Source organism: Xiphias gladius, chromosome 3, assembly GCF_016859285.1.
Source record: "Xiphias gladius isolate SHS-SW01 ecotype Sanya breed wild chromosome 3, ASM1685928v1, whole genome shotgun sequence".
Taxonomy (NCBI): domain Eukaryota; kingdom Metazoa; phylum Chordata; class Actinopteri; order Istiophoriformes; family Xiphiidae; genus Xiphias; species Xiphias gladius.
The window spans coordinates 1,532,682-1,556,496 of NC_053402.1; the positions used below are offsets into that span (position 1 = coordinate 1,532,682).

Below are 23,815 nucleotides of genomic sequence, written 5' to 3' on the forward strand. Positions count from 1 at the left end.
GGCTTTAGCCTCCTGACTGCATCCCACTGCCTCTCTGATCCGTCTCCAAGAGCTTTGTATCTTTGTTGTCTCGATGCAGTGAATCAAACCTTCGGACGGTTCTCCTCAAAGGCATTTATGGCGTTGCACATGGTTGTAAACCCGAAGAGTAATGGAGATAGCAGAATGAAAAATAAGAACAGGCACTCACAGAATGACATTGAAACCCTGCCTTCTTTCACACCTCCACAAACCCAGCCAGTCACCGTGTACAGAGGGCGTGATTGTCATGCCAAAATTGCTATATAGCGGAAAAACAAAACTCTTGTGCTGCAGTTTAGTCCTCCAAACTAAACTAGAAAGACACACACACAGAAGTGTTTTCTGATGTTAAAGGTCTGGTTAGGTTCAGGCACAAACACAACTTGGTTAGGTTTAAGGAAAGATCATTTAAAGTAAGTACTTTGTCATGAGTACGCCATTATTTTTGCATGCACCATTTTTAGTTTTCTTCTTTCTCATAATTGTTCAAATTTTCACTAATAACCCATTTAAGCTACTCCCTCTCTGAAGATGTTAGCAGAGAAAGTTCTGGTCTGTTTTTTTATCGTGGAATTACTTTGTAGCTAGTGCCGTGTCATGTGTTTACATTCGGCTGCGCTACCGCTGCACGGTAACTCCAAGGTCTCATTGTTTACAACAAGGACCAGCTGATCGCGCTGAAGCCGGGCGGCGTGGCGACCAGAACAACGGAGATCCGCTCAGAAATCAGGAGGAGGACGCACAGAGGATGCGGAGGAGGAACGAAGAGACGAGAGAAGAGAGCTGACGGAGAAGAGGAGATATGAGCCGCATCTCCCTTCTATCAGGATGGGCCACGTGAGATGACTGGACAATAAGATGGACGAGCTAGCGGCCCTGGAGAGGAATCTGAGGGACTTCAGTCAGTGTAGGGTTATTCTCTTCCCAGAGACATGGCTACAGGAAGGTACGCCAGATCCCATCGCTACCATCGACGGCTTTCAGACAGCTCGGGCAGACAGGATGGAACGTTTCTGCAGCCCAGACACTAAACTGTTAGCCACATAGGTTACATCCATACTACATACCCGGGGAGTTCTCACACACCATCTCGGTTGTCGTTCACACCTCCCATCCTCTAGCCCAGCAACTGCATGTGACTTCATCCATTCTGTTGCCATGAAACTTCAGGCTCTGCACTGTGAGACTATTGTGCTTATTATCCTAACAATCTTATAGTTGTTTTTACTTCCTCTTTCCTAACAGCGTGTTGAGCAATTGGAACAAAGCAGTTTCCCTGCGGGGAACAGTAAAGTTTTTCTGATTCAGATTCTGGTTAAGGTTAGGGGAGATTTATCATCATGACACTGCAGATTCTGGAAAGTCTGGGTCGCCTTTCCCAGATATTAACCCTTAATATCCTGATTTTCTTTCATCTCAACCAAATCCAATCAAGTCAAATTGCAGAAGTTTTCTTTGTAGAACTAAAGAACTGAGGGTTGGCAGAACACAATCTTCTGATACTGTGAAGATTTCACCAACTACAGTTCTAACTAGTGTTCTGTTTTCAGAGTGCAGTAGAGACACTGTGACAGCCTACAGGACATTACCATGAGGGAATCCTGGGCAGAATTGCCTTCTACCTGGGAAGCATCTAGATCATTAAAGCAAACTGTTCCTAAGACACATTCACATTTTCAAGTCGATGGGATTTACAGAGGGAAATTTGCGTGGAGGTAATGGTTTGTTTGTTTTTTTAAACCGCTACTATAATGTTCCCTCCTATAAACTGGGGTTTTGTTGAATTGAGGTTGGAAACCAATGCCGAGAAGGAATGAAAGTTAATTTAAAAGGACTTACATTACCTAAATGAGTCTGCTTACAGCTTGAGGCCCTACACTCTCTCACCAACAACTGCTATCAGAGGTATTTTAATTCTTATTCTGAATTTAAGATCCCTTTTCACACATACAGTGGCTAGTGATCCGACACAGCTGCCAGTGGTAGATGGCCACCGTGAAAGTGTCCTCCTGGGTATGCTAACCCTGAAAAACTGACCCCAGTCAAGATCCGGACTGAGGGCTGGATCAAATTCTGCTATGCATGGTGTGAAAAATTCATGTCTGGAGCATCGTAGGGATGTGGCACCAAGGTTATAGACACATTTTTTTCCCTAAACTGTGACAGCCTATAGGACATTTCCGTGAAGGATCCCTGGGTAGAATTGCCTTCTACCTGGGAAGCATCTAGATCATTAAAGCCAACTGTTCCTAAGTCCTGTGAATGGGATAATCAGAATCTTTCTTAACTGAGATGAGACTGTTGGTATAGCTTTAAAAAATCCCATCTCTCCACAGCAGAGGATGAAGATTTATAAAATGTAGGTGTGATGCAGTGGAGAACGTGTGAGGAACCTCTAGCAGAAATGACTTTTTCATCTTAAGCTCATCTCGGAAGGTCATCCAGGAGCAGAATGAGGAAGAGCTAAGCGTCCCACAGAGGCAGAGCCACTTGATAGAGACACACCATTACAGTGACATACAATCATTAGCCAGCTCAGCTCTTTGCTGGCAGCCCAATATGTGCTCTAGCAGTTAGCATTCAGCCTGCATTAATGGGGTAATTCCCATTCAGCTGGGATAGCGGCCTTATGAGCGATGTGTCACATCAATAGTCAGCTAGTGTAGCAGCCATGCAATAATTTCTCCACTCACTCCTGCATTAAATGACACTCAGTCTATGCCAAGATCGTGCCCCCACTTCTCCATTTTCCTCTCGGCCCTAAATCACACCTCACTGTCTCTATTACATACCTCAACCCTTCTCTAAATCACTTTCCCCTCTATGTTCCTTTTCTCCTCTACTTCACCGCGTCCTACTTTTCTCTTGTGTATCATAAACACTTTTCTAGCCCTTTCTCTTCGCTGCACTGTGAAACAGGCCTGAGTTTGACAGTGACAGTTAGATAACACAGGAGGCTTTGAAAACATTACTTTGCTGTGAGGATATAAGAGCGCAGAAAGGCATTTAAATGACAGCGTTGTCAACAAGTAAAGTATGTATAAATGTTATTTTCTCACTTATATAAATGTATATCATCTAGCAAGTAATGAATTATGATTAAATTGGTTATCATGCTGTCCATAATGTTAGCATGCAAAAAATGCCTCATTATTTTCTGCATTATAATAATCTAACCCAATAATCACCTGTCGTTTTCTTGACAGAGACCTGATACTTCTTGATAAATATCATTGTTTTATATAAATAATGTTAAACACAACACATAAATGGTAGGTAAGATTCACTTAGGCCCTTTTGTTCCTTATCTTGTTTAGAATAAGTTCAAATACTTTCTTTTAGCTCTTTTCCTTTTGAGTTAACTCTTCTTGTATTTCATGTGAACCGGTAAGTATCTTCTCAAAATCCTTTTTTTCAGGTAATTTGATCTGTAACAATCGGCCCTTTTTCAAGACAAAAAAACAAACTATTGAATTCAAAATATATACAAAGTATAATCATGGCAATTTTACAACGTTACAATATTGCGGACCAGTGGAAGATGTTTTCGTTTCCATGTCAGTTCATTTTAGTATCTCAGCTTGAGGATGAGAAAAGAATCCACGATCCACCTGCAACCCCAGCGAAGCAGACTTTCAGTACGTCGGAGCGTTGCAGCGGGTTCACTGGGATGTCTCCGTGCGTGTGGTTTCCCACATGGTGACCTGTACGAGTGTGCTCCTGTTTCCAACAGCCACAAACACAACTATGAAAATTCAACTTCTCGTCCACTCTCAGATTAAAAAAAAAAAAAACCAACCTGCATCACAGGCGATAAAGAAAATAAAGTTCCTTTTATCAGTAGCCCTTGTTAAATTTCACAGTCTACGATTTTACAGTGATTTCATTTTCATGAAAATAACAGAAAAAATGTCAGAAAAATCTTTTCACATCCTTTTCATTTTCTCTTTTACCATACACAAACTTGTCTTTTGTTACCTCATTAAACAATTGGCAAAATACGCTATAATCAAACATGATAAAACAGTGAAACTCAACACAAGTTCCACTTTAGTCAGAAAAAAATTCTTAATTCACAGAGACAGATGTGAAAATATTTTGGCCTTACATGCTGTTTAACTCCAGTGCTCCACCGTCTTTCTGTGTTTGTGTGGATCTGTGTACTAACCTTACAGAGAGGTGGAGGGCTGTTAAAGGAAGATTCAAAAAAATAAGTTATCATTTTTTTAATTCTTAAACCTCACTTAAAATTCACATGAAACCAACGAGGCCATCTAGGGGACGTAATAATTATGACGGGAACAAAAGACGAAGTCAGGTGACGTTATTATAGAGCGACAAAGTCCGCGTAGGGAGGAACCTTAAGAAAATAGCTATTTTAACTAAAACCGTGAATTTTCCCTAAACCCAACCAAGTTGGTTTTGTGCCTAAACGTAACCTGGAAGATAAAAAAAACAGCTCCTATGTGCTGTTCTAGGCTTGGACAAACCATTTTGTAGTTTACTTTGGACTACTAGCTGGTAGCAACAGAGAGGTAAAGAGCAGAGGTTTAAACCAGTCTGACTTTAACAGGACTTGGCTGAATCAGAATGAAAAAGGAGTTGTACTGTCAACCAACACTTGGCTACATTAGATAAGCGCTGTCCATTTACTGGCATGGTGTCCAATGATAAAATAGACGTAAGCTTTGAGAGCTGATTGCATCACTTCTTGTTTCTAAATCTCCATCTTAACATGCCGCTCGTCTTTCTTTCAGGGGAGGACTCAGATCAGCTGTAACCATGTAAGACTAGACAAACTGTGTCATAACTTCAGAGTGTGCTTAAAGGAGGAGTTCACTATTTTGGAGGAGGACTGTTGATATTTCAACTCATTAGCAAAACAAATACACTGCAGAGCTCCTTCAAAAGCACCACACCCCAAACACATGGACGCGAAATGCAGAGGCAAAGACAAAATGGTGGAGTCCAGGGCGTCTTCTATGGCGTGGACGTGGATGCTCTAAAACAAAACAAACCTTATAATATAAAACGACATCCGACCTGCAAACAGACACAGCATCCAAAACACAACAGTATAAAAACTAGCGAGAGTTAGTTGTTTAGGTTCTTTTTACCAAACTCCAGTTAAGGAAGATACGACTGTAGGTTTGTAACTACGCTAACAAGGAAGGTAATGTTACCTGGCATAGCATTTTGAATCATGCATCAATCTAATTAATCCCCCTGTGCTAGCCAACTTGTGTTTTTAGGTCTTCCTCCACATCTTTTACGGATGGATGCCATGACATGGAGCAAACAGCGAGACAGCAGACTGTGGCTGCAGTTGCTGCTGCGGAGCTAAAACATGCAGAGAGGACGAGGCGGTTTCCCAGAGCCTCACGCCAGCTGCAGACAGCGATAATCGCAGCTCTCCTGCTACGACGGCCCACGTCGCACCGACAGCGTGTCTTAGTAAAGCGAGCTGAATGTCTGTTACCGTTACCGAACACACAAATGCGACACAGGTACCTGCCAGCTAACTAACCGGTTGGGAAGAAGGCAAACAATACTGACCTACTGGCTCTGTGAAACCAAAGCTCTCAGGCAGAAACAGAGCAACCCCCGCATCCTTCTTCACGCCTTTGGACTCTCGGAGGTCCGTCCACCGCTAGAAAGCTTCTCCGACGTTAACGCACGTCTTCGCCCTCGCCTGATCATAGTACTTTTTCACTTTTTGTTCTCCTGACCTTCCCCTCTTTGGCTGTTTCTCAGCCACCTCACTTCTTCTTGACAATGTGATCGTGTTGTGGAGTTCAGCACAGTAGCATGTGCATGTGTCCCACTGCCCTCCCGTCTCCTCTTCTTCCCCTTGTCCTGTGCACGAGCGCTATCGCCCCCTGCTGATTGCCGACTGACTGGACCGGCGTTTCGCGATTCGGTCCGAGCCTCTTTGTTCGCTTCCCGTTTTTCCCAGCCAGGGCTGTGTAGGAACACGGGCTAGCGGACCGCGAGGAGGTGTTCACTGAATTTCAAGTAGACTCGCTTACTGTACCTTTAACTGTCAGCTATTGAAAATAAAAGACTTCTGGTCATTTTGACAGGAGGTTTGTGTGTTAAAGGTGCATTGCACCAGTTTTACACGTGAGCGTATTTTTCACAAGGAGTGCTACACTGTGAGTTTTCAAGTGAGTTTCAAGTGAGTTTCCATCCACCTGTTTTTATTCATGTGTTTTTTATTTATTCGCTTTTATTCATTTCAGTTTGTAAATAAAAAAGACTCAAGTGGAAACACTGGAAATTAAAAAAAAAAAAGTCAAAATATCGCAAAGAAAAAAACGTTTGCTCGGCCTCTTGTTCTGCAGTAGTTTCGTGGCGCCCAAGAGCAGAATTTGCACCTCCAGCTGTTTATCTTGATATGCCCATCTCCTCATATTCACATAACAGCAGTGGAAGGAAATGTACATGCATTTGCTATTTCTTTTGCCAGTACTGTGGGAATTGGATTAAAAGACGTTTTACATTTGGACGTAAACTTGACTCATTTCTAGCTCTGGGGGAGCATTCTAAAGTCCTGAGAAAATAACCCCGGCGCTGTTATAGGGATTATCACAGTTTTGGCCTTGTCGACTACTAATAGGTAAGTTTAAGGAGGTGCGGTGCAAGATGTCAGGAATAGCGCTTGAATTGTGCGTGAAACAAAAACTACTGCCGCAGCTTTGTGTTGGTCACTTTTGCAACTCTCACAGTTCACGAAACGTTACCTGTCAGCCACCTCGACTGTCTTAGCCTCAGGAAGCAGTGTGCTGATATGTCCGCGTGTGCTCAGCTACTGTATATCTGACGGTAACTGACCTGCTAACCTGCTGGTTTGGCTAGCTATCTCTCTGTCTAGCTGTTGGCCCAGACTCCCCCTGAACCATCCCCACCCCCCAACCTCCTCCTCCTCCTCCACTTGATGTTTTGGGTTTTCAGCTGCTGCAGACAGAAAGCTCATTTAGACACTATCCGGGTATTTGTGTGTGTGTGTGTGTGTGTGTGTGTGTGTGTGTGTAAAACGGTCCTTCTGTGTCCATTTTGGGAGGAGAAGTGCGTCGGAGCGTGAAGGCTAGCTGTCAGTCCGAATTACGTTCAGTTGTTGGGCACTCTGTATGCATGTGTGTGCGTGCGTGTCCGTGTGTGTGTGTGTACGTGCGCACACACACACGCGTGTGTCTAAGAACACAGCCCTAAATGCTGCAAAACAAAATGAAGGGATCTCTGTCTTTCCCTACTGTTGCTGCTGCCTCTTAATCACTTCCAAAGCACACACACAGCTGCCATGTCTGTCTCATGGGCTCTCTGCATTGCACAAGACACATTTAACCGACCACTCTCAAGTCTCATGCTTCACCCAGCTAAACACACATACATGCACGCACCAGTCACACTTCGCTGTTGTCCTTACACCTCAAATTTCTTCCTGTTTTTTAGTTCCACTGCTCAGACATGACCCCTAGTAACCTTTATTGGCTGCCCTGTGTGTGTGTGTGTGTGTGTGTAGATTGAGAAAGAGATCAAGCACGCAGGGGAAGTTCTCTTGAATGCAGCACCAAACATCAACATTTTGAGATCAAATCCTGGAACTTATGAGTGTGTGTGTGTGCGTGTCTGTGTGTTACAGATCTCCGGTGGCAAATGAGGTTATTGGTCAGTGAACATTACACTCCCTTACACACCACTGGCGCATTTACAGTTCAGGCATGATGCGCTCTGGTTAAAATTACAGTGAAGCTCAGAGTACAAAGTATATATAATAGAGTCACGGTACTTTTAGAAATTTGCAAGAATGTTGCTGAAAAATGAGAAATGACATGATTGACGACACTGACAAATGTGTGAGATAGAACTAATAAATAAACACATAAATAAATAAAAGATAAAGAACTGGTTGGAGAAACAAATGGAGAGTTTCTCTCCTATAATCTTTGCACTTTTTGCATCATTGCAGTAGAAATGCTGAAAGCTCAGTGCACGTCTCAGCACGAAGACGGCGCAGTGGAAAGTTAAAGCAGGTAGAGGTAGGGTTCAGAGGACCACCGCAGGCTTCGTTCTCACAATCGTCACTTCCTCAGCCTTCTCATGTGACGAGGCCCACTGTTGTTGTGAAAGCTTCTTCAAACCCGGCCTGTGTTTTGAGATGGACTGGGTAGAAGGTAACAAGCAGGTGGACTAAAAAACATTGCATTTCAGGAAAGCTTTTACATTTTCTTTCCTACACAGGTAGAGAAAAAAAATCTTGAGTGGAACAGGTGGAAAATAATCTGGATAACAAAAAAAGAACACCGTACTTGACCTTATACAAACATACTGTACATGCTGTTTTACTTGAAGCTGATCTCTAGAAAACGCCACAGGGCAGAGAGATCAGGACTAAAGATGGCCCCAAAATAACTACAATGACCTGAAGGTGTGGTTCATGCAGCCACTGTGCCTGAAAAAAACACATCCTGTTATTGGAAGCCTGTAGTTACGCTACAGTGGACTTGGCCTTTTATTAAAAACCTATACTGTGATGACCTCTTGTGTGTGGTACTGGATACTGCATCAGACTCCAACAGATAAGAGAGGAGAGGTAGACAGGGAACTGGATCAGGCTTGTATGAGGACAAACCGAATCCACATAATACATGCAGCATGATTTTTATGTAATAACAATCTCCATTTCAACTTTTCAAACGCCGAGTTACAAAGTGATTGAAATCAAGGCAGCAAATTAAAATCAACCACTTATAAAATAATATGACTTGTAAATAGAAGAATTCTGGTGAGGTAAAAATAAAAAATACAAAGAATCTGGGTGTTTTCAACAAAACAATGAAAAGTGACACCATGTCTATGAATGATGTGGCCCAGGGGAAGCATGTACTCAACCCAGATCCCGACATTTTACCGTTGAGTCACACCATACTAAACAGAAGTCAAACGCAGCGCTTCCTCGTACCTCTTCCTGGCTGTAGAACAGAAAAACACTTGGCCCTGTGGTTTTAAAAAAAAACAGTCTGTCAAAACCACAGAGGGCTGGGTGTGACTTTTCTACAACCTGCAACTCCCTCTTCTTTACATTGAAGTAAAGTAGTCACAGTATGAGTGTATCTCAGACCATATAATTGACGCTGACACATAGAGCAACACAATAATGACAGATTTTTGGGGTTTTTTTTATGCTCCATGAGCAGGTAGGTATCACTGCACCAGCGATACCACACCCTAGCCAAGGCTTTCGGGCAGCAGCTCAGGGTGTATTCAAAGAACCCTTTCTTTGGGCACACTATGCATGCTGGACTGTCTGCCGGACCCCATCGGTGATGGTTTGATGTGCTTGGGAGGACATCATACACTGACTGATCAGGGCATGACTTTTTTTTTGGTGCGCATGCGCTGACGTGCAGGCAGCCTGTTGCCATTACTCCTGTTTGTTTTCTTACTTCCCTAACTTTTTACCTTTCTTCTTTTGTCCTACTTGTTTAAATTTTTTCTAGTATTTTATTTAAGTGCCGGCCTCTCTAAACACACTGAGACAGTTCTGGGCTGTTTTTTTCATTTTGGAATTACTTCTTTCATTCAGCTGCCTTTTTGAATGCCATCATTCAGCTACACTACTGTTGCACTGCAACTCCGTGGTCACGTTGTTTTGTTGGGTCCCGACCTTATTCGGGACTTCCACGATTGCCATCCTGACCAGCATGTTACGTCATGTGCCGTCCCCAGAGGTTAGGTTATGTTTTTCTTTATGACATTCATCCATTCAGTGTTCCCTGTTTTATTTTGTGCTACTCTGCCCTCCTCTCATTTCAGATACTCCACTTCCTGGCCTTGTGTGTTTCCTGCCTGTGTGGTTGTTTGCCCCGCATTGATTAGTTTCACCTGTCTCTCTTTGACTTCGACTCACTAGTGTATTTAGTGTGTGTGTCCCTTCACTCAGTGCCAGTTCGTCTGTTTTTCCCGCTGTTTAGTGCTCCTGGTGTTTTGATCCCAGCAAGTTCATCCGGCCTCATCTTTGCCATTTCCCTACCGGATATGTTTGCGTCTTCCTCTGACTGCTTACCTGTCTACTGAAACCTGTTTGTCAAGTAAAGACTTCTTGAAATCCAATTCTTGTCTCATATTTGTGCAATTGAGTCTTTTCTCTGTGCTTTCATGAGCTGCTACAGGTGATTTCTGTTACAGATGGGTAGTAGCTTTGAATCAGCTTTGAATCTTCTTGGTCTCTAACCTTAGCATACTTTGATTTGGGCAGTTTAATCCGTAATTCCTGGCAGATCCTCTCAAACACAAATTGAGTGGGAAGTGTCTATGAACTGCCATTTTTTTTTAAACAAGGTTAGTCAGAGACTTGTCCTGAAGCCACTCCAGCCTGCTGTATGCTGCAGGTTACTGTCATGCTGAAAGGTGGGCGGTTGCCCAAGTCTCACTTCACATGTTCTCTAGGGCAGGTTTTCTTCAAGGACCTCTCTGTATTTGGCTGCTTTCATCCTACCATGTCCCCCACAGCATGATGCTGCCACCACCATGCTTCACTCTAGGGATGGTATCAGGTGATGAGCAGTGTCTGATGTTTGCCAGACATACTGTTTGGAGTTCTGCCCAAAGGGTTCAATTTTTGTCTCAACAGACCAGAGGATCTTTTTTTCTCATTCCCTCAAAGTCATTCCTCATGCCGTCTGGCAAACTCCAAGTGGGCTGTCATAAGCCTGCTACTTAAAGTGGCTTCCGTTTAGGTAAGTCTAGGACTACAAGGACACAATTTTATCGTGGCAGTCTACGTAGATTTCCTTGGACTTCATGGTTTGGCTTTTGTCCAGACATGTACACAGCTGTGTCCCTTTCTAAACTATGTCCAATGTCTTTTCAATTTGTCACAGGCGGACTCCGATCAAGTCGAGTTCTACAGATCTCAAGGATAATCAAAGAAAAGCGGATGCTCCTGACCACAAAAGGTTTGGATACTTTTGTAAATAAGAGATTTTTAATAGATTTGCAATGAGTTCTAGAAACATGTTTTCACTTTGTTATTATGGATTATTGAGTGTAGCTTCATGGCAAAATGGCAATTTTATCCAATGAAAATTAAATCTGCGACACAACAAAGTGTGCAAAAAGAGAAGGGGTCTGAATACTTTCCAAAACCACAGCACACTACATACATTGATCAGCCAAAACATTAAAACCAGTTGCAGGTTACAGTTAGAAGAAACAGGGCATATCTTGCTGCCCAATGTATATCAGCATGCCACAGCCTATATATATATATATATATATATGTATATGTATATATGTGTATATGTGTGTATATATATATGTATATATATGTATATATATATATATATATATGTATATATGTGTATATGTGTGTATATATATGTATATATATATATGTGTGTATGTATGTATATGTATATGTGTGTGTATATATATATATATGACAAAATATTCATTAAGTCTGCACAGTGTTTAAATGATGTTTGGTAAATGGAGCAGTTCCCCAAACTGGACCAATATAGAATTTAGAATATTGTTTATCTTTTATTTTTAAAAGCTTGTTTCATTTTGATAATCTTGTTCGACAAGAAGCATTGTTAAAGGATGACTCCACTGAAAACCGGTATTTGAAATATCAAATATTCAACCCCTGTAGTCTTGAACGGTACCTCTGAAATATCAACCAGGAAAACCTCCCGCTCTAACAATGGTACAATCAGTGTTATCATTAATTAGCAGCTGCTTTTAACAGATGTGTTTTTATCACACTGTAAAAAATCAATGACCACTGCAACTAAGAAAGAGGAAAACACAATAAAGCCCAAAAAAAGGGTGTGTTGTCTATATACATATTTATTATTTTATTATTAGAAAATTGTTTATCTTTCCATTCCATACCTCCAGTTAAAGACCGGGCAGGATACCCAAAGCTGGTGGTTATCTCAGAACTACATACTCACCGAGCTCTGAACAACAAAGGTAAATGCCAGTCAGATCAAAGCTACAACACTGAATGCTGTGTCTTAACCTGATTATTGTGTGTGTGTGTGTGTGTGTTTTCCCAGTGAGCCTCCCAAAGCCCAGCATCTCCATGAACCCTGTGGAGGAGGTTAACTGGGGTCAGGATGTCGGGATCCCTTGTTCAGACTCAGCTGAGCTTTTAGGTGGAACATTCATTCTGAAGAAGACTTCAGGCTCATTCAGAAAGACTCAAACGTCATGTTCCAACTCTGCTGCATTCAGTGTCCCTAAAGCGAAAGTTGATAATGAAGGATCATATTAGTGTCAGTATGAGAAAAGCAGGTTTTTCAAACAGCAAAAGTAATGTGATGTTTTGATTTTTTTTAACATGTAAGTCCAGCTTGTTTCTTTGAAAACTATTTCAGTGTTTTTCAAGTAAGGCCTCTCTTTAAACCTACACTTAGCTTCTTGTACTAACAAAATAGTATCAAATAGTTAAAGAATAGTTTCACTTTTGGAAAGTAAACCTTTCACTTTCTTAGAGTTAGAGGAGAAAATTGATTCCGCTCGGACTTCTTTAAGGTAAAGATGAAGCCAGTGCCAGCTGTTGGTTAGCTTTGCAGAAAGGGTTTTGTTTCCTTTGGTTCCTTTGCACAGAGCCAGGGTACCGTAGCAGATTTTTCCCATTTCCGGTATTTGTGCTAAGCTAAGCTAACCTGCTGCCGGTCCCAGCTTCGTATTAACCGTACAGACATGAGAGTGATATTCCAATCTAACTCTCAAGAAAGCCAAAAAGCGTATTTTCCCAAAATGCTGAACTATTCCTTCCAGTGTTATTGACAACATAATTATTTGATGCAACGATCAGTGTGTGTAATTTTTAATGAGAATAAAATACAACAAAAATATCATAAAACACAACACATTATAGAATACAACAAACCATCGTTCCGCACCTACACACACAGCATGACCATGGGGTGACGAAAGCCGGATGGTCATAGACAACCATTAATAATGACCAAACTGAGATGGGTGGTGTAATAATAACCCAGTAATTTAAAGCTGAGGAAAAGGCAGCCACCTTGACTCTTCCTTTCTATTTCTGTCCCTGGGTCCCCTTGTTCACTGACACACTTTATATTTGCAGTTACCCTTCTGATGACTCAAGGTTGACCATCTGCCAGTCGATGATGTCTTAATCCATCCACCGTCAAGCCAAGTCTGTTGCGCTTACCATAAGCAGATAATGCAGTCCATTACAGCAAAACCACAAAGCCTAGAAATTACAAGAGAGTTGGACCAGTGCCTCTGTTTCACTGTTTCAGTAAATCTTCGATACCGACACCACCGACAAAATGTTTAACTGAATAACACACAAAAACTTAACACAAACAATAACCAAGATATAAGATAATCTGGTGTTTTTTTCTCAGCACACTGTTACAAGCAGAACTGGGAGAGACCAAATTGAGGCAACTGTTGTCAGCCAATCACTTGTGAGCCAGTTCACTGTTTGAGCCAATGATGTGAAAGCAGGTTTACAATATGACGCCTTGGCAGCCACAAATAGATATGACACAGGCTCCTTGTAATGTCAGCACGCTAGCTTCACACACACGCACACACACACACACACACACACACACACACACACACACACACACACACACACACACACACACACGCACACGCACACGCACACACACACACACACACACACACAACCATGCAGACAGACTCTCAGAATGTTTGCACACTGAGCTCATCCCTGGAAGGAGCAGAGATGGAGCCTTGTAACCTGAACCAAGATGCGCTTTGTTTACACTGCTGGTCAACATGTTCAGTGCCGAACAGCTGCTGGACATCAGTTTATATCTGTTCAAGGAAAAATGTATAAATACCTTTTGGAAAATACGCTTATCCACTTTCTTGCGTAGATGATGATAGACGATCAGGCCATTACCACTCTCACATCTGTCTGTTAAATACAAAGCTATTGCTAGTGGCCAGTTAGCCTAAGCATAAAGACTGCAAAAAGGGGGAAACAGCTAGCCTAGCCCTGCACAAATGTAAAAAAAAAGTTTTGCGGGCACCTCTGAAGCTCACTTAATAACATGTTATATCTTCTTTGTTCAGTCTGTACAAAAACCCAGTTAAAGCCTTTTGTCAGGCAGAGTAGAAGCTCATTTTCGAAGTGCTGCGATGGTAAAGACGTGAGAGGGTACGAATTTTTTTGTGTGTGTTTTTACAATTTTTCACACGTTTTAGTACAGATTAAACACATGAGATCGGATGCACATAGCCAGGCTAGCTGCCTCCCTTGTTTCCAGTGTTTTTGCCAAGCTAAGATATCCCACTTACAAGTTTGTCTTCCCGGGAGAACTTTCATTTTCATCGCGAACAATTTATCCTCTATTATTTTATTTTCTCCTGGGCTCCTCCTCCTGGCAGAAATGGGCTTCCACACTTCTCCTATGTAGATATATGGCAAAATCAAAAACCAATCAGACAAGTAAGATATTACGGAATGTACTTGTCTGATCGTCGATATCTAGGATTTGTTGATGTGATAAGAATCGTTGCTCTGACTTCACTGACCAATCGGAATAACGTTACGATAAGGATCCAGTTTTTTATTGTCGTTGTGGACCTGGTGTTCATATGGATGAACATTTTTTTAATTCAATAAGGGGAAACTTGACATCACATGGTCACTTACAGTCTGTTTAGTTACTAGGAGGACGCCAAGTTTGTTAATAAAATCTAACTTCAGTAAACTTTGAAAACGAGTTCTTACACTTGTTGGAAGTGGTATTCACTGAATAGACATCTGTCGGACAGTCATTTTTTCAGTCACGACATCAGCTATTTTCACTGTCCTCCCAGATCTTCTCATACGGCAACATTAAAAATGGCCAAACCAACCATTTTTGCTGTTCACACACTCTAAAAGTCTGTACCTGCATTACATACTAGGATCGAAAAATAAGAAATAGGACATTTCTGGTAGCAGTGTGAACACTCAGACACAAACAGGATGCGACCATGAGCCGTCTTTAGCCTTTTGATGAGTTGCAGGGCATTCCTGACCTCACCGGCACACGCTAACAAACAGCAGTGAGCTCATGAGGTGTAAATAACACAGTGGGAGGGTTGGAGCAGAGCTGCTGGGGTATATAAAGGAGAGGGTCATGCGTAATGTCCCAGGCAAGCTGAGAGAAGACTAACAGGGAGAAGAAACTCAGGAAATTGTCAGCTCGCACTCCTCACCGGAGCCCAAAGACAAGTCTCAGTCTGAGAGAGGGAATCTGCAACCAGAGACTACAAGAGACTACGATACTCAGCGCACGCGGGTGGCCTTATAAACAAAGTAAAGTTCTTGGCAAGAACGGTCTTTCAACACTGACATGATGTCCCAGCACGCCGCTTTGACCAGCCTATTTGGCAATGACCCTTTCTTCAGCCAGGAACGGCTGCTGTGGCCACTGCATCACGAGTCCCTTACCTCGCTGCAGCAAGAATTCTTCAACCGGAGAGCCAAACTGGCCGACGGCCTCCTTAGGGGGCTCCACGATGGCCACCCCCTGCTCAGACTCGGCCGGCTGCCCCTCCTTTCCTCCACTCTGGCAGGGTATGTACAGCAACTGTGTACCTCAGTAGTGGGTTCGCCTGATTAGGTCTGTGTGCGTAATGTTGATGTTTTAGGGCATATTCAAACGTATAGTTGGTTAGCTCTGTTAGTGGACGAGTTGGTAAGCTTGATGGAGCCGATTCTGATCCAGATTCTGATTGTTTGTCAGGCTGAGTGATGGTAAAGAGCAGCAGAGGGAGACTCCCAGCAAAGAGCTGCAGAAGGAAGCCCAGCAGACCACAGAAAACAATGGTGACCTCCTGGTGACCCTAGATGCTCGCGGTTACGCCCCCAACGACATCACTGTCAAACTGGAGGGGCGGAGCCTGGCGGTGGTAGCCATGAAGCAGGCGGGCGCAGAAGAGAGCCAGTCCTGCTCCTCCTCCTCCTCGTGCGCCTCCTTCTGCTCCTCGGCCTCGTCTCAGACAGGGTTCGTCCAGAAGATCGACCTGCCCGCTCACCTGGACCTGTCCGGCCTATCCTGTTCCCTGATGGATGATGGACAGCTGCGGATCCACGCCCCCGTGGCCAAGCAGCCAAGCGGCGAAGAGCAACAGGTGCCCATTCGGTTCAGGACATCGCTGGAATTTCCCATTTCCATGGACAAGACAGAGGAGGAACACACAGACTAATGCACACGACATACAGGCCACACATACTGTTTGAATGACAATATGTTTTTGAATAAATAAATGTACACGTTTTTGTGCCCACACACAAACACAGGCACACTTCCGCTAAAAGACTGTCTATGAGTAAAGTTTAATATTACTAAATGAAGAGAATTTTTATTTTGTAATTATTTGCAATTTGTATAAACCGTTGAAATAACAAAAAGTTTTTGATTTTCAGAAGATTTTATATTGTGTTGAAGCGTCTGCTTGGTGCAGGGATTTAGGGATTCAAACGGATAACTACTCTTGTTATGGACTTGTGTGACCACAAGATGGTGCCAGCAGCCAAGGATGGCCCAGGGAGCTGGGGCGGGGGGGCACACCAGGCGGGAGGAAGAAGAATCCTAAATGCCAGCATTATGGTTAATTCCCCCTCCGGTGACTGAATTAGTAACGTTAAAAGGTTCCAGTGACATTTGGTTTCTGGAAGGAAGGTTTTTGTTGGAGCGCTGGAGCAGGTGAAAAACAATAGCAGCAGATGAATGTTTTATGAGTCCTGCCCTGAGGGGGTCACGACAGTGGAGAGAAGAAAGAAAGGCATTAGGAGAAAAGGAGGGGAAATGCCAGGGGAGGACGGGAGAAGAGAAGACGAGAGAACCTATAGCCAGACTTTGAAGGGATTGGTTCACTGAAATTACAAAAATAAATCAATCAATAAATGAGTAAAGTAAAACGACAAAACATATGTTCTTAGTGATCTCTAGTGGTATCCATCCATGCAAATGTTTCTGGTTTTATTTCTGAGATATCTGCAATGGAGGTGAATGGAGGTTAGTTTGTGATGTTCAGCATATAAAACATTGAACAGCAGCAGCGTCCCTGTTAACAGTCAACAGAATATGCTGTTAATTGTTTCAATAGGGACTAATTTCTTCAGTGAGAAAGAGTTCTGCTGAAAGCAGCCTATGTTGTGTCCGTCATCCACAGTAACAGCAACACATGTTTTTCGAAAGACGAGCAAACTTCCAGATACAGATACTGTCTCTGAGATACTGTGGCCACAGGGCTCGTGGCTGTGCCTGCTTCTGTGTCTTGCTTTGGGGCACAGTGAAACAAAACTTAGCCGGATTCATTCGTTTAGAGTAATATGCTCGTTAGCTAGTATTAAGGGAAGTCATAATGTTATGATGAGATGGTGGTTGAGAGTAACATAAATCCTGGTCACTGAAGGTAACTGTGCTGCAAGTCTGTGTCATTGCAGCTAATGTTTGCTAACGCGCAGAGGCTAATGACGTAGGACAGGCTGCTGGTGAGGCTGTGGTAATGTGACAGGTGCTCGAAGCTGTGATTGGGCATTGCTGTTGCAGTGATTATGGCTATGGTTGTAGCTATTGCTGTAACTGTTGATTCGCGAGGCTGTGACACAGGTTTTGAATGTGTAACACTGGCTAACCTATATGCCCCCTGTGAACTGGTATGGTTGAGTTGGTTGAGTGTTGTGATGAAGCTGTTCATAAACTCCTTGAACGTACTGCTAACACATCTGTCAGGTCTGATATAACCAGGTTCAGATCCTGGCAGGAGGGTCTGGCTTTACAACCCTGTCTTGGCCAATTTTACAATCTTACTAGCTGTAAGGTTATAGCCGCAGCCATAGCCATTAGCTACAAAAATAACCACAGCAACAGCTACAGCCAGAGCAACTGCAAAAGTTACAGTCACAGCGACAGCTGATTTAGCACACACTCGAAATGGCTATAGCCACACCCAAGGCGAACACACTCGTGCTCTGGTTGCAGTCAGTGGCTATGGAGTTGGAGCTTGGCTTCCCTTCAACAAACAGTACTTTGACAATTATGCAATAAATTAACCAATGGTACCATTTTGCAACAAAAGACAGTTATTACATCCAACTGAGGAACTACTGCCACCATCGAATTTAAAGACTTTACCAACATAACAAAAGATGTTTTTTCAAGGGTATATTGATGCTTTGTTTTCATGAGCAGTTCTTGTGATCTAGCCCGAAATACATTGGCTGCTGTTACATAAAATAAAGAACATATAAATGGTATATTTCTTTGTCAGATGGAAATGCATTCTCATTTAATTTTATTTCATTTGATTTTGTTTTGGTCAGGTTGTTTTCTTCATCTAATAAACTAAACCAGGACTTTTTATGAATGATGCAAATCCAGGAAATGTCTGTGTAAAAGGGTAAAGAAAACAAAAAATGAACGTCAGTCACTGAGTCTTTAAGGAAGGTTTTACACACTCGTGATATTCATGATCACAAAATATTTATTTGGATTCAAGTCAGTTAAGTCAAATTTTATTTATGTAGCCCAGTATCACAAATCACAAATTTGCCTCAGGGCGCTTTACAGTCTTTACAGCACATGACACCATCTGCACTTAGAGTCTTGAATCAGATAAGAAAAAAACTCCCCTAAAAAAAAAAAAAAAAAAAAAACTTAACAGGAAAAACAGATCAGACTAGAACAACAAAGTAGATTTACAGTGTGGATAATAAGGATAACAAAATTAGAGACTGGGAACGTCAAACAACTTCCAGGTGCCATCAAACAGACCTGAGCCACACAACCTCTCCACCACGAAGACTTAGAAAGAGGACAGACTACACAGCATACAAACGGCAAAACCCAAGCACACCATTCACACGTCCAGAGGGAGGAAACAAGCAGACAGAAGGAGAGCGAGAGAGAGAGGGAAAGGGAGATGCTGAAACTCCTGGAGGACTGAGATCCAGATCCAGATCCTCTGCAATCAGGCACCTGGAGAGGATGGCCACGATGGCCAGTGGTCCAGGACAGAGAGCCTGAGCCGAACGAGAGGACTGGGAGGAGAACCAGGGAGTGACAGAGAGAGAGAAAGAGAGAGGCACACAGCTTGGATGCTCATGTCCTCGAGGGACAAAACACAAACAGAGGGTTAGAGAGAAGCAGTTGTTCTCAGAGAGTTACTGTCATCTCGTCGGCAGGACAGCATGGTCTGCCATACGTACTAGGTTCAACAGATTCGTGTAGACTGACACTAACCCAGGGAGAATGGTAACGGGTTCTGGGCCTAAAGTAATCAAAGAATAAGCCGCTAACTGAAAGTTAAGGCATAAAGATGAGTTTTAAGTTTGGATTTCAAGGCTTGAGTGAAGTCAGTCACTCTGATGTCAGCGGGGAGATTATTCCATAGGAAGGGGGCCCGACAGGAAAAGGCCCTGTAGCCTGATGACCTGTATTTAATTCGCTAGACTGAGAGGAGCCCTGTATTCCGAGAGCGAAGGGCTCTGGATGGAATATAAGGTTTAAGGAGATCAGACAGGTATGAAGGGGCCTGCCCATTTAGGATGTTTGTATGTTATTAGAAGCACCTTAAAGCCTGTTCTGAAATGGATAGGGAGCCAATGAAGGGAAGCTGAAGTGGAATGAAATGTATTCAGACTTTCTGAACCCATAGTAAGCAGAAGATCGATTCACCACTTCACTACGTACAGTTTCAGTGGAGTGACAGGCCCTGGAAGCTGACTGAAAGGTTCGAAAAGATTATGGGCGGTAAGCTGCTGAGACACAACTCTTTCTGCTAGTTCTGAAAAGAGTGAAACGTTTGAGACTGATCGATAATGATCAAGGCTTGATAGAATCAAGTCAAAGGTGTCACCACTGCAGTGAGAAGGTTCACACATAAAGTAGGTGAAACCAAAAGTGCTGAGAAGAGCCAGAGAGCCTTTACTCGGAGGATCACAGGCCTTATTCGGGTGAATATTGAAGTCACCTCTAACTAGAATCTCAGAGTGAGTAACAAGGTCTTAGATCAATTCTCCAATTTTTTTCTAAAAATCGTGGCCAGGTGGTCTACAGAGTACCACAAGGTGAAACGGTCGGAGTCTGTTGTCCTGGACGGAGCGATTCATCACTGAGATCTTTCTTTCTTTCTTTCTTTCTAATAATCTGTCTGAATGCCTCTCACTCTCTCCGTCTCCCCTCACAGTTTCTGTAATTGCCCTCCCAGAACGAGATGACTTCACAGACTCTACATGGGTTTGCTGTGTGTAGGTGTATGTGATTGTGACTGTGCATGTATTTGCGTTATTTATGCACGAGTGTTTACATGTGCATAAGTTCTTGCATCCCTAAAGTCGCAAGGACAAAATGTGCTAACTGATGTAGAATGACGTCCTCCAGACTGAAGGCTCTCTGCTGCCAAATGAGTGTTAAATATGCAAGTGTGTGGGTGTGTGTGTGTACAGGTGTGGAGAAAAGCGTGCAAGACCTGCAGATGACGATGAATCCTTTGGCATCGTCATGATGACCCCCCCCCCAAAACCATCGCCAACACACTTTTGTGGGAAATGACTGCACATTTTGCTGGGCGACAGTTACGAGGTTATAATGATGATGGATTCTCCCGTTCAGTGAGACGGTAAACTTTGTTGCTCCTGGAGACAGGCTTCCTCAGGGGGTGGTGCCGTTTATACTGGCAGCTAGTTCACTCCAAACATACAAAAGTCTCATTCTCAATAATCCAATTTGTGCTCGTGTGTCCTCCACTCTGAGCATTTCTGGTTGATTTCCCACCACATCAACCACAGGATGAAGGGCACCGTACACGAAGAAGTGCACATTCGGAATGATCCTTTCCCTCAGACTCGCTCAACTTGATTGGCTGCACTTGGATTGATTTTCAGCAAAATGAAGAGTTGGTTTTGTTCACACTTTTTTGTAACATAAATTTTACTCTTTTATTATGGTCAATTCACTTTCATTTATATAGCACCAGGTCATAACAGTGGTTATCTCAGGAAACTTTTCATATGGTGCAGGTCTAGACCGGACTCTTTATAGTTATATTTACAGAGACCCAACATTCCTCCATGAGCAAGCACTTGGTGACAGCAGCAAGGAAAAACTCCCTTTTAACAGGTAGAAACCTTGAACAGAACCCGACTCATGGTAATTATGATTATATTATTATTATTATTATTGTTATTATTATTATTATTATGATGATGATGATGATGATGATGATGATGATAATAATAATAATAATGAGGAGGAGGAGGAAGTCACCACTTTTGTGACTGGGGTCCAAACCTCCCTGTAGCAGTGTTTTGAATCCATATAAATAAAATGAGAGAAATATGGCAACTGGCACTTTACAGTGTATATAGGCATTTATAAGCATGTTTAGCTTATATTTGAATTGAAATAGTATTTAAGTATTTTGAATATTTGAATTAATTCATATTCTAATAAGCTTTTCTAAATTACCTAAATTTAATGTTCAACTTGATGTTTTAAATGAAGAACTTGTTCAAAATCAGAAAATGACAAAAGCTCTTAAAAAAGAAAAAGTAAACTGCCTCAGTGTACTCAAAATGTGCGCTTACAGAAAACCGAATAAAGACGTCTTTTCATTTTTCACTCGAATAACAAACAAAACAAAAACTTGACATCAGTATATTTTACACGTATACATGTTGGAAAAACCAAACTTGCCTTTATTTATCACACATTAAATTTTTCCTGTGCAAAGTCAAAGTTTTCAAAGGTGAAGTATCTGAAAATCTAGTCTCAATACTGTGAATGAATCCCACGTGACACGACCTAAAACCACAAATGCCTGTATGTGAAATTTTCACATTAGAAATGTTGTTCCACATGTGCTGAAAATGTGGGCTTTTTTATGAATGGCTCCAAAGCTGTCGATGTTCCTGTCTGTACTCAGTAATGCTAATTTCAGCTGCAGCTGAGTATACTACTTTGGTGTTAACTTGTATTAGAAGGGAAATGATTGACTTAGAAAATACGCTGTAGTTTCTTTCCACCAGCAGCACTGGTATACACAGTGGTGAGCAATTCATCCTGCAGGCTTAATTTTGTGATCTCTTCCTTCCCTCTCCAGGTATCACAACAAGACAAGCAGGTGATCACTCTAACTCTTACATCAGCGCTGCTCTACTACAAACTACAAACTGCCAAAACCTGATCGATGACTCAAATAAACATCATATCGGTGCATCTAAACTGGAAGAAAGACATCACGGGATGTTCACTGTGAAACAACCTATTAAAGGCTAATTCTAATCCCTGATCAATCAATCAATCAATCAGACAACTAATACAATCTCAGTTATGTCAGATTTAATTTCTCATGAATGATAACTAAGTCTATGACACTCTAACTGGGCCCCCGATGATAAAGGTGGATGGGCTTTTGTCAGCCATTGTGAGTCATTCTGGATCAAGATGTCGACCAAATGACATAAGAATTATGACAAAGGCACAATGTAGCATGTACTCAATTCTGACACATCAGTAGAAAAAAATGTATACAAACAAATCCTCTTCTACTCAAAGTTGCATTTTAAATGGTGTGCTTGAACGTTTTTTGGGCTCCTTCATACAGCAAAACAAAAGGTTTTTCTATGTTGTACATGAAAACAATATTTTCTATGTGGGTTGGAGCCTACTCCACATGTCAATGAAGGGGAAAGACACCACCTGGATAGTTGTCCTTTATTTACGTATTTAAACCGATGCTGGCAGCAATGCGTTGACGTGATTCATCATCAATTACAGTGATGCTGTCTTGGAGTGTGGCCAGAAGGTTTGGGACATATTAACTTATGTCTGGGACTGGAGATGTGTAGCGGGGGCCAGTCTTTACCTTGTAGTAACGGCCTGTGGCCCAGCAGTGCTTCCAAATAATCAAACCATTTGCTGGTCTGCCTGTCAGAGCTGTTTCTGCTGTGGTGGTCCTTGATTTTATTTGTAGTAGTAGCCTTGTTCAGTTGTTTACACTGCTCTCTCCACTGTTTGGGCAACTTAAACATACACCCCAACCCCAAACAATACCAAATCCACTATTATACTTTGTCATGCGTTGCTATCTCAAATTCTCTCTGGACGTTGTCTGCAAAAATGCTTAACAAAGATTGAACCTTGGACCACTGATCATAATTCCTGCTGTGGAAAATGGAATAACATTTCCATGTTCATGTATTGGGGCCAAAAAACACAAGCCTCAGAGTGAAACAACCAAAATGTCCATTATACTCCATCCAGTCCATTCCATTACCAAGCTGCTTCTCGGTTCCAGTGGCAGGAATAACGGTATTAAAGTCTATACTTTTGTATTTGTATCTAGATGCAGACAGACAATTTATTATGATTTATGATGATGATGATTATTATTAATGATATATGTTATAAAATTACGTATACATGTTGGAAAAACCAAACTTGCCTTTATTTATCACACATTAAATTTTTCCTGTGCAAAGTCAAAGTTTTCAAAGGTGAAGTATCTGAAAATCTAGTCTCAATACTGTGAATGAATCCCACGTGACACGACCTAAAACCACAAATGCCTGTATGTGAAATTTTCACATTAGAAATGTTGTTCCACATGTGCTGAAAATGTGGGCTTTTTTATGAATGGCTCCAAAGCTGTCGATGTTCCTGTCTGTACTCAGTAATGCTAATTTCAGCTGCAGCTGAGTATACTACTTTGGTGTTAACTTGTATTAGAAGGGAAATGATTGACTTAGAAAATACGCTGTAGTTTC

General features: G+C 42.2%; 1 protein-coding gene and 2 long non-coding RNA genes across 3 annotated transcripts; 2 read left to right on the top strand and 1 right to left on the bottom strand.

Moving 5' to 3' along the window:
* Window positions 1-3,473: 3,473 nt before the first annotated feature.
* Window positions 3,474-5,709, bottom strand: LOC120806236. Its single transcript, XR_005709662.1, has 3 exons — window positions 5,578-5,709; window positions 4,190-4,208; window positions 3,474-3,741 (listed from the first exon to the last, which is right to left on the bottom strand). It is a non-coding gene; the product is annotated as an uncharacterized LOC120806236 (long non-coding RNA).
* A 4,251-nt stretch (window positions 5,710-9,960) lies between these two features.
* Window positions 9,961-13,611, top strand: LOC120806231. The gene is made up of 5 exons (XR_005709659.1): window positions 9,961-10,112; window positions 10,655-10,760; window positions 10,905-10,979; window positions 11,926-12,000; window positions 12,087-13,611. It is a non-coding gene; the product is annotated as an uncharacterized LOC120806231 (long non-coding RNA).
* A 1,443-nt stretch (window positions 13,612-15,054) lies between these two features.
* On the top strand, window positions 15,055-18,302 carry hspb9 (heat shock protein, alpha-crystallin-related, 9). Its single transcript, XM_040156182.1, has 2 exons — window positions 15,055-15,616; window positions 15,786-18,302. Exons 1-2 carry the CDS (start codon window positions 15,393-15,395, stop codon window positions 16,246-16,248), a joined length of 687 nt encoding a protein of 228 aa, XP_040012116.1. The 5' UTR covers window positions 15,055-15,392; the 3' UTR covers window positions 16,249-18,302.
* The last annotated feature ends 5,513 nt before the right edge of the window (window positions 18,303-23,815 follow it).

Bases quoted from the DNA above. Each gene is read 5' to 3' on its own strand.
- hspb9 (XM_040156182.1), top strand. From the start codon at position 15,393: ATGATGTCCCAGCACGCCGCTTTGACCAGCCTATTTGGCAATGACCCT. The intron at 15,617-15,785 runs GTATGTACAGCA...ATTGTTTGTCAG, and splicing joins CTTTCCTCCACTCTGGCAGG to GCTGAGTGATGGTAAAGAGC.